This window comes from Salvelinus sp. IW2-2015, linkage group LG13 (assembly GCF_002910315.2).
Source record: "Salvelinus sp. IW2-2015 linkage group LG13, ASM291031v2, whole genome shotgun sequence".
Taxonomy (NCBI): domain Eukaryota; kingdom Metazoa; phylum Chordata; class Actinopteri; order Salmoniformes; family Salmonidae; genus Salvelinus; species Salvelinus sp. IW2-2015.
The window spans coordinates 5467903-5479668 of record NC_036853.1 but is presented as its reverse complement, the minus strand read 5'-3'; the positions used below and the strand labels follow the sequence as shown (position 1 = coordinate 5479668).

General features: G+C 40.2%; 1 protein-coding gene across 1 annotated transcript; it reads right to left on the bottom strand.

The window, feature by feature from the left end:
* Nucleotides 1-291: 291 nt before the first annotated feature.
* Nucleotides 292-11129, bottom strand: LOC111971674 (arg8-vasotocin receptor-like). Its single transcript, XM_023998522.2, has 2 exons — nt 10001-11129; nt 292-5829 (listed from the first exon to the last, which is right to left on the bottom strand). Exons 1-2 carry the CDS (start codon nt 10947-10949, stop codon nt 5567-5569), a joined length of 1212 nt encoding a protein of 403 aa, XP_023854290.1. The 5' UTR covers nt 10950-11129; the 3' UTR covers nt 292-5566.
* Nucleotides 11130-11766: the final 637 nt, after the last annotated feature.

Below are 11766 nucleotides of genomic sequence, written 5' to 3'. Positions count from 1 at the left end.
CATGGCCAGTCAGGGCTATGGGGGGGAGAGAGAGATGCTATGCTGCTGCTCACAGAGAATTGATGTCAGAAACCTTGAACAGCACCTCCTCCCAGGCTGAGTGAGGCTCCTGCAGCAGTTACCACATTTCCAAGTGTGCATCTGAAATTGGCATCCTGTTCCCTATATAGGGCACTACTTTTACTTACTTTTGAGCCCTGTGAGGCTCTGGTAAAAAGCAGTGCACTGTATAGGGAACGGGGTGCCATTTCAGACACATCACAGTGTTCTTCTCACCAGTAGTGGCTCCTTTGCTACTTATTTCAAAAAGAGACAGAGGCATTACAATGTAAAGTTTTTATTTTGTATAGCAAATTTTCTTTKTATTTTCTGCGATATGTATTGTCTTTACAATGTGTGCAAGCAAGGGGAAATAGATATGAAGTCACATTACACAACTTTGCATAAATTATTCATATAGATATCTTCAACATGGGCAAACGTGTTCTATACAAATATATACATTGGAAAACCTWTACTTTATTTTACCTATACTTTATTTTACGTCAGTATTTTTTTTGATACACTCTTGTTTGGCACAATGAAATCATAGAAAAAATAAGCTTGTATTGTCAGTCACATCCTATAGAATACATAGGCATGAATGTATGTACAGCAAAATGTGTAGCCTGGTAATATAATTTTTTAATCATGCGTGCTATGTCCAAAACACAGCACGTATGATTTCCCCAGGCAGGAAGTCAGGAAGTGTTTCTATGTGTGAGTTTTTTCCCCACGTAGCCCTGCTGTAGAATGTGTATTTCTTCAAATGTTGCTAAGCTGTGGAGGCTGTGYTAGGAACTGTGACACAGTGTATACAGTGTATTTGGAAAGTATTCAGACCCTTGACTTTTCCATATTTTGTTACCTTACAGCCTTATTTTAAAATCGATTAAATAGTTTTTCCCCCTCATCAATCTACACACAATACCCCACAATGACAAAGCAAAAACAGGTTTGTAGAATTTTTTGTAAATGTATAAAACTTTAAAAAAGAAATATCACATTAACATAAGTATTCAGACCCTTTACTCAGTACTTTGTTGAAGCACCTCTGGCAGTGACTACAGCCTCAAGTCTTCTTGGGCATGACGCTACAAGCTTGGCACACCTGTATTTGAGGAGTTTCTCCCATTCTTCTCTGCAGATCCTCTCAGCTCTGTCAGGTTGGATGGGGAGCATTGCTGCACAGCTATTTTCAGGTCTCTACAGAGATTTGGCTGGGCCACTCAAGGACATTCAGAGACTTGTCTTGAAGCCACTCCTGTGTTGTCTTGGCTGTGTGCTTAGGGTCATTGTCCTGTTGGAAGGTGAACCTTCGCCCCAGTCTGAGGTCCTGAGCGCTCTGGAGCAGGTTTTCATCAAGGATCTCTCTGTACTTTGCTCCCTTCATCTTTCCCTTGATCCTGACTAGTCTCCCAGTCCCTGCCGCTGAAAAACATCCCCACAACATGATGCTTCCACCACCATGCTTCACCATAGGGATGGTGCCASGTTTCCTCTAGACAATTCAGGCCAAAGATTTCAATCTTGGTTTCATCAGACCAGAGAATCTTGTTGATTTGTGGAGTGCTTCAGAGATGGTTGTCCTTCTGGAAGGTTCTCCCATTTCCACAGAGGAACTCTGGAGCTCTGTCAGAGTGACCATCTGGTTCTTGGTCACCTCCATGACCAAGGCCATTCTCCCCCGTTTGGCCAGGTGGCCAGCTCTAGAAAGAGTCTTGGTGGTTCCAAACTTATTTCATTTAAGAATGATGGAGGCCACTGTGTTCTTTGGGATCTGTGCCTCGAGATCTGTGCATCAACACAATCCTGTCTCAGAGCTCCATGAACAATTCCTTCTACTTCATGGCTTGGTTTTTGCTCTGACATGCGCTGTAAACTGTGGGACCTTATATAGACAGATGTGTGCCTTTCCAAATTATTTCCAATCAATTGAATTTACCACAGGTGGACTCCAATCAAGTTGTAGAAACATCTCAAGGATGATCAAAGGAAGCAGGATGCACCTGAGCTCGTTTTCGAGTCTCATAGCAAAGGGTCTAAATACTTATGTAAATAAGGTATTTCTGTTTTTTATTCTATATACCTGTTTTTGCTTTGTCATTATGSMGTATTGTGTGTAGATTGATGAGGAAAATATTTAATTTATTCCATTTTGTAACGTAACAAAATGTGGAAAAAGTCAAGAGGTTTGAATACTTTCCGAATGCACTTTATATTAAATAATTTGCCTTTTCCTTTTATTTTACTAGGCTGATGGTGCCTGCATCTGATGGCCAGTCTCAGCGGAGGGAGAGAGCAGCAGGCTGAGGGTCGGCCTCTCAACATCCCTCCATTCTCCCTTTCCTTTACTGACACAGAGTTGCTGAAACTTTATTTCTGCCTCATGCACACATTAATCTTGTTACTCCTATGAACAAAGAAAGGGAACTATTCTTCAAAAAGACCCAAGCCACTAATAATAACAACAATGCAAGCCTATTGTCATGACGTTGGCCTGGGGGTAGGTTTATGACAGTCATAAATACCTCTTTCCCCCCTCCCCCGTTCCTCTTCCCTACTGATGTGACATAAGAAAACCCCTTGGTTAACATAGAGATTCTGGGAACATCAGAAGTTGGGGGGAAATGAACTATATTCTGGTAATCCGACCAACMGAACATATGCGGTGGTACTTAAGGTATATTATGTCAGTTCGGTTGCCCTCTGACACAGTCTCATCAATGATAGAATGACATAAACTCTACTGTGGAAAGTCTAAACCTCAGAGYTATRSGATTCACATGGAATTGTTGTTTAATTCAAATGTTTGAATATGAAATTATTTGTGAAGAGATMAAWTGTAATTTTAGCTTCCAAATGAGAGATTTGGGTTTTCATAAGTTTGGGGCCTCTGCTCAAACAGTGGCCCGCCCCTGTGAAGAGGCATGGGTTATAAACTTTTCAGACACACCCCTCTCCCTCCACTATATAAGCCATTGACAAAAATATAACTTTCTGTTCCGGGTACATTAGGATGACGATCCGATGTCAGAATGGTTCAGATAATAACTACAGAACTAAGCCAACATCAGCATGGACTTTGGTTGTGAATGGTATGAACTTTGAACTCGTATTCACTACAGAAGTYATACCTCCTAGCCGTTGAGTTAGCAACAGCTGCTACAAARGCAGGTTAGGAAGGACAGTCAGAGTATCCCGTCTACTACACAACGTTACTACGACAGTGACCACCAGAGACATTCTTCAAAGGACAGAGGACTCGGGTTGGCGATACGGTCTTCCATCTACCACCAACCTACTGAWGCGCAGCTCAGAGTAAATATTTATTGCATTTTCCTTTTCCAAATGGGCGGTAATTTAGAATGCATAAGATACTGTATTTACGATAGCACAGCTTCGCCTATGTTCCAGTCTCCCGCTCTTTCACTAAAATCCCGCCCCTTTTCTTTGTGTAACAAGCTGTCATATCTGTTCCGCCCGCTAGGGACGTTTTCCTTTATGACAGCAATTTGTAATCAAGTTATGATTTAATTGTGTATGTGTGATTCTGTGTGATTAGTTAGGTATTTAGTAAATAAATAATTAAACCCAATTTTGTATTGCTGATTCAACTTGTTAGCCAGGATTCTTGCAGATAACCAAGGATTGACAACTTTCAGATGAGACTGAATAAAATGACGATTAATTTGACTGCTATGGATGTAAAATATTACTAAATATTTAAGAGTTTATTCGGAAGATAACAGCTCTATAAATATTATTTCGTGGTGTCCCTCTCTAGTTAATTACATTTACATGATTAGTTCAATCAGGTGATATTAATTACGGAGAAATTATTTGATAGAATAGCATGTCATAGCAATTAATCTGGCATAGCCAAAGACACGACACTATCGACACACTTTCCTTCTCATTCATTACTGCTTCAGTGCTTGTTGTAACGCTGAGTGGAAATAGGAAGAAAGCGCATGTTATGTCTTATAAAACTGTTGAATACAAAGTGTTTACAGTGCTGAGTTAGAACTTAAACATGAACTCAATCATAAAAACAGCAGTTCTTTGTTGTATTCGTTGACAGTCTCTCTCTAGTCATGGTTTTAAATGTTTCAAAATCTCACAGTATCAATTTTGCAGTAGCTACGACACTGCAGACATGATGAACATCCGATTGGCCAGTAGTAGGTTTATATTTGCGCTTGATTTGCTCTATGTGCCCACTGGGAAGGCAGAGTTTGTACCTTCAGACACATGAAATGGGTCAAAATGGCAACAGTTTGCGCAGGGCAGCTGAATCGGGTGCACCTACTGCCAAGAGACCGAAACGCAAAAAAAAATAAAAAATAAAAAAGGAACATTATTGTTGTTTTTTTGAGAAATGTTTGGTGATCAACTAGAATAGCCTTGGAGATCGACCAGTCGATTGCGATTGATCCGTTGGTGACCACTGCTCTAGAAAGTTAGGTTAAATTCAATCTCGGGCTCCTCTCCGTGGTCTGATATTTCTCCACAGTTTAGAGGGAACATTGCCTGGGGCAGGGGTGCAACTTTCACTGGGGACAGGGAGACATGCCCCACCACATTCTGAAATTGCATTTTTGTCCCCCTCCCCAGTTTTATAATTGGAATGTGATACAAAACGAGGCTCGTGTGCTTTAGGACCATGTGGACGCCTCCGATCAGTCGGTAGGCTGTTTTGAGTGTTTATCCGACTGGATTAAATAAACAAAAACCCCCCCACACACTTCTAAAAACAAAGTTGCGCCCCTGGCCTGGTGTGCCCCTGGCCATCCAGGCCCAATTCGTTTTTTAATTCACACTGAGAGTGGCTCACTGGGGAAATATGGCCAACACAGACGGCAACCTGTGATCTAATCCAGGGTCCTTAGTCACTGAGATCTGTCGTCATCTGAATTAGTCTAGGTTTTGCTATAGAAATTCCTAGACCGGAAAATAATTTGTGCATTGGAAAGAGAACCCTGGGAGTGTGGAATGTTTTAGATGTATTTTTATTTTTTTACTCAACTGATATAGCTGTTGGTATTTAGATAGTTCAGATGATCTGTTTCTTTTCTACTTTACATTTTCAAATTCAGATCTGATGTATTTCAGCCATTATAAACTGTATTAGACTCCAGAGAATCAGGTTTGGAACCTGTTGAAACACTGGCCTGTAGACTATATGGCACATAAAATATCTTCAACTTATAACATGTTTTACCAGAGGAAATAGCTTATCACTTTGTGATTTTGGTTTATCACTCTGACTTCTCAAGACTTCATTCTTCAGATGTTTTTCTGACAGACAATCCAGACAATATATCCCAAAACAACTGTGTAATGCTCATCTATTTTAGGGACACATCAATCAATCAGTGTCAGTATCCCACCCGTTTTAAAGTGGTACCTTGAAAGTCTTATAATTGTCAAGTCAATAAGAGTCAATCAATAAATAACCACTAGTTTGTGTTTGTGCGTTTAACGCGTTGTGTTAGGTCTCTGCTTGACTAGATTGAATGGAGAACTAGGGGGAGTTGTCACTGTCTTTCCAAGTGCCTGAACTGCACGTTGGGCTTCGGTTGGTCATTTTAGTCAATGCCGTATTTCTCCGGAGACTGCTGTCCGAGTCCTCTTTCTTGAACTTGTAGCGTAATTTATTACAGCACGGGAAACAGAGAGTAAAGTCGTGAAGAAGATTCCCGCTGAAGATCATGTATATCCACGGGTTACAGCAGCTGTTTAGACTCGCGAGGAGCGCGGACAGTGTGACAGCGGTGTTCTCAGATTCTGGAAAGAAACGGAAAAAAGGAAATTACCAAAGATAACTAATTTGTCCAACAGCTGTGGTATAAATCAACGGTTCCGTGAAATCACAATCACTAAACACAATCGCTAACATGCTGATCTATATTTAAACACCTGACATCTCCATATAGTGCACGTTATGGTATAGGATTAAAACGACTTTGTCTATGATGTCAGGACACCATACATGTTATGCCTATTTAGCTACATTTCCACTTAAACGATGTTATTATTATTTCGAGTCTATGTATTCTGTGTTTAAATTTCGTAACGGAATTGTGCGGTGTGCCTGGTGCTCAATAAAGGATTATGCACAATTATATCAGCACGATCTCACACTCAGTTTGTGCAAATATGTACAAAAAGTATTTGAGCAGATTTCGTTCATTTTTGTGTGAAAACACACACATTTGTTTGCGACTATATATATAGGAAAATACATTTTCGGATGGCAAACTTCGGAACAATCTTTTGAAAGTTATTGGAGCAATGCATTTTGGTCAATGGTGTTCTACACTGCATTTTTGTGTCCCACATTTATTTATATATATATCAAAAAAACGTGTTAACAACCCAATATTTTTAATCAACCAGGTTGTCATATAATAGTATAGTAGACTTTTTTTTAAATTAATGCCAATGCTGTTTTCTATGCTTGTTTTCGCTAAATATTTTGGGATACTGGTGCTATGTCAGATTTTATGATGGTTGACAGATTAGAGTAAAAAGCTTTATTTGTCTTATTTTTGTTGTTGTATTGATGAAGGTATTTGATTGGGGAATGGGGATACATTTTCAAGATGGGAAATTAATTCACCAATAAATGTGGGGAAACAGAAGACCTGGAAAAAAATCTGTTTGTTTCAAATTCCCCTGGTACAACTGCATGGTATTTGCTACTATAATAAGTCTGGACTATGATCAATTAAAACATATCAATGCAGTTAAACAGGTTCATGTAAAATAATGAATTATGTTGACTTACACTTATGACACTTCCAAGGGCGTTTCATGATAATTATTACGGTCGTGTCAATCATGTTATATACTTAGGCTATTTTAACAGGAAGCATTCTGTTTTTCAACATTGTGTTGGGTGTAATTACATTTGATATATCTAGAGAACAATGGATAAGCAACAATGGGCATGACGGATGGAAGTAGTCACTACAGGTGTGATCAAGCCTCACATCAAAGTTGCCTGAAGCTGAATGGAAAGTGCTATGCCCTGATCAGTTATTCAGAAGAAAATCCTCTGGGACTGTCTATTCTAAATTAATTAATTTACCAGCGTGGACCCAAACAAACACATTGTAGGCATATCAGCACCGGCCTGTACCCTACCTGCCTTAAGCTCTCTCCTGGCCCCTTACACTAAGTCTGAATTTGTCCTGCTAGGTGACCTAAACTGGGACATGCTTAAACCACCTGACCAAGTCCTAAAGCAATGGGACTCCCTAAATATTTCTCAGATTATTACCAATCCCACAAGGTATGACTCCAAGCATCCTCGATGTTATCCTCACAAATAAGCGGTGACGTCACTAGCTTTGAGACCTTGAAGTAGTGGTTCCCCTTGCTCTGCAAGGGCCYCGGCCTTTGTGGAGCGATGGGTAACGATGCTTCGTGGGTGACTGTTGTTGATGTGTGCAGAGGGTCCCTCGTTTGAGCCCGGGTATGGGCGAGGGGACGGACGTAAAGTTAAACTGTTACATTGATTCTGTTGACCCGGATCACTGGTTGCTGCGGAAAAGGAGGAGGTAACCGATGTGAAATGGCTAGCTAGTTAGCGGTGGTGCGCGCTAATAGCCTTTCAAACGGTGACGTCACTCGCTTTGAGACCTTGAAATAGTGGTTCCCCTTGCTCTGCAAGGGCCGCGGCTTTTGTGGAGCGATGGGTAACGATGCTGCGTGGGTGACTGTTGTTGATGTGTGCAGAGGGTCCCTGGTGTGCGTCGGCGCGAGGGGACGGACTAAAGTTATACTGTTACACTACCATGTTGTTGTCATGTTGTGTTGCTACCATGCTGTGTCATGTGTTGCTGCCTTGCTATGTTGTTGTCTTAGGTCTCTCTTCATGTAGTGTTGTGTTGTCTCTCTTGTCGTGATGTGTGTTTTGTCCTATATTTTTATTTAATTCATTTTTATTTTTAATTCCAGCCCCCGTACCCGCAAGAGGCCTTTTGCCTTTTGGTAGGCCGTCATTGTAAATAAGAATGTGTTATTAACTGTCTTGCCTAGTTAAATAAAGGTTAAATAAAAAATATGAAAAAATGTAAAACTACCTGTTTAAAGTGTTATTACAACCATAGTGTTCTTTTGTTACTGAAGCTTATATATCTAATGACCTGACAATGATCCACATCATATGGGTAGACAAATAATTTGTGTTATGCAGCAAAATACAACTAGCCTTTTTTTGGATGCAAACCAGTAATATGAATCACTGTTGATCTATCCTGTTCTGATCTAATGAGATGGATGCAGGATTTTCTACGGACTAGAATCAAAGCCTTTCCCAGTCATGAAGAACGAAGCTACGCCTCTCTTGGTTCTCATTGGCGAAGACTGAAGTTAAGTTAGGGGTTATATGTCAGACTCTCCTATACCACTTTGCCCAACATGTTATGCCCCAGAGGTTGTAAAAAAATACTTTTTTTAAGGTGATATAACTTGTATCATTATTATAGGGCTGTGAAACCCATAGCTGAATGGCTTCAGACTGAGCATTTCTCACTAGAAATTGCTGCTGACATTGAACATAGCTTAGGGTTAGGGTATTTCATTCATGTCAGACTCTCCTATACCACTATTCCTAACATCTTATACTCCATAGGTTGTACATAAACCCTTTTTAAGGTGATATAACTTGTATCGTTATTATAGGGCTGTGAAACCCATAGCCGAATGGCTTCAGACTGAGCATTTCTCACCATTTATTTACAGATAGCAATTTCCGTTTTATAACAGATAATGTCCATTTATTTACAGTAGTGTGTTGATTAATTATTGCTTTCTTAATTGGAAATAAAGAATATGTATAAAAATGTCAAATATACCAAAAGCTAAATCAAGCAGAAATTTACGATAATTTAACCATGTTAATCATTACTGAAACATGCAAACTATAAACATTTAACCAGTTAAAGATAATGAATACATGACAAGTAGATACAAATATTTAATAAAAAATTATTCATAAACATTTTAAGAGTTGGCTATAACATGTGTATAAACAAAGTGAGTGTGTATGTAAGTGTTTGTGTGTGTGTGTATAATGGTGTGTATTATAGTTTCCCATCATACAAATGTATCCCCATTCCCCAATCAAATACCTTCATCTATCTCACAAAAAAAGCATGTTTTTTTCTCCAATAAAATTGGACATAGCCTTGTTGAAAATGCATTATGAAAGAAATTATGTAATGTACACGAAAAAGCGCGTTTGTGACTACAAGTGCACCAGTACCCCAAGGTATTAAGCGAAAACAAGCATAGAAAACAGTATTGGCATTCAATTAAAAAACAACGTAAGGCTACTAATATATTATTATTATATTTTATTATTTGGTGACAACCTGGTTAATTAAAAATATTGGGTTGTTAACACATTTGTTATTTTACATAAATAAATGTGAGAGACAAAAAAAGGCAGTGTAGAACACCATTGCCCAACATGCATTGCGCTAATAACTTTCAAAAGATTGTTCCGAAGTTTGCCCCCATAAAATGTATTTTCCTATGAATGAAGTCGCACAACAATATATGTATTTTCACGCGAATTAAGCCACACAAAAACGCACGAAATACTTTTTGTCAATATTTGCACGAATTGAGTATGAGATTTTTTTTTACCATGATACATATGTATACATTTCTATTCTGCTTCAATTGTATACATATTCCACGTATGTGGATATTCATCCCAGTTAATTAGTAAAAACAATATTTTGGGGGGCACAGAATGGATACATCACCAAACACTTTGCGTAATCCCCTATATAGACTGTGGCTTTAACATGAGTTATTAGTAGAGGGAGAGAAACATACTTGAGTGAAGATAGCTCATGTTATTAATTCTATATCAAGGTTCACCTTTTGATTTTGTGTGCGCAATCGAACCTACCTTTCCCAATACAGAGAAGTCACTTACCGTCCCATGCGAAATTCTCATCCCACACCGACCACATCTGCACGATGAAAAAAGGTGACCAGCATATTATGTAAGCCAGGACAATCACAAAAGTCATTTTGACAGTTCTCAATTTCGCTCTGGATATAGTAGTAACGTTGCTAACAGAGTTAATTCCCATCAGACCGTTTTTAGACGCAACACCCGCGTGTGTGTTTCTGGTTTTATACCTTATGTTCTTCCATATGCTGTGGCAGATGAACCCGTAGCATATCATCAGAATGAACACTGGGATTACGAATATACTGACGGTTATCCAAGTGATGTACGCCTTTACACCCCACGGTTCTATGAAGTGGCCCCAACAGTCGTAGACAACCGAACCGTTCTTGATCTCACTCAGAGAGAAGATAAAGTACTGCGGCATGCTGAGGACCAGACTACACATCCAGGTGCTGATGATCATAATATAGGACCGCTGGGTGGGCTGCTGAAGGGTCTTCAGAGGGTGGCAGATGGCGATGTAACGGTCCAAGGTCATCATCACCATCATGTAGGTGGAGGCGAACATGCCCATCACCTGGAGGTGCTTCACTATCCTGCACAGGACATCTGGCCCGTAGAAGCGAAAGGTGATCTTCCAGCAGAGCTGCGGCAGGACCTGGAAGAAAGCGACCACCAGGTCAGCTATGCTGAGGTGCCGGATGAAGAGGTGCATTCTKGACTTCTTTTTCTTAGTGTTGAACATGGCCAGCAAGACACTGARGTTCCCAATCACAGCCACCACAAAGGTGATGCTGAGGACCGTTATCTCTATTTTGGCGACCTCTTCGTTTCTTCCAAAAGGATCGCTCCCGTTCGGGAGGACGGTGCCATTGCCAAGGATCCCCATGATCGGATCATCCGTAGGACTGAAAACCAGAGACTGGTTGACTCCGTTGAAGAGGAGCCCATGGACGGGAGTGTGCATTGCACAAACCCTCTGTGCGCGCTTTGGCCCTAGTTACAGTTCCAGAGGGGCAGAGTTGTGTGAATCTCCGTATGCCAAATAAGGAGCTACCTGACTCTAAAGGGAAAGGACTCTTCTTGGTTTCTGAGCWGCTGGGCCTTTTAAACGCGAATCAAATTTCGGCCACCACGCCTTGTGCTGTTGTAGCCATACCCACTTGTGTATCCTATGGCATGCAGTCAGTCATGTTGCGCAAAACTGGACACAACCCCCCCACATCACCAAACCGCCTCTTAACATAATAGTTTGAWGTCCATCTTTGAAAATGTATGTTTTGTGTGACAAAACATTAGCGCATTGGAACTGGAATTACACAAACAAATCATGTAAATGGTGTATGGTAAATCAATTCGAAATGTAAAATATTCGGTAATGTAAAATATTCGGTTGCTAAAATACAGTTTAACATGTACTGAACATTGTTTTCAATCGTTTAAAACCTCTTACAGGAATCCCGTTCCATATAATACCGTGAACAATTGCGGAATGCATTCCATTTAAACTGTAACTAGGCAAGTCAGTCAAGATCATCCTCTTATTTACAATGACGGCCTACCGGGGAACAGTGGGTTAACTYCCTTGTTCAGGGGAGGAACGACAGACTATTACCATGTCAGCTCGGGTTCGATCCAGCAACCTTTCTGTTACTAGCCCAACGCTCTAACCACGAGGCTACCTGCCACTCCTTAGACTACTATGAACACCTCAGACAGGAATCAAGTCCTAGATTTGTATTTCGTTTAATTATAATTATTTCTATACAGCCTACACTTTTTCG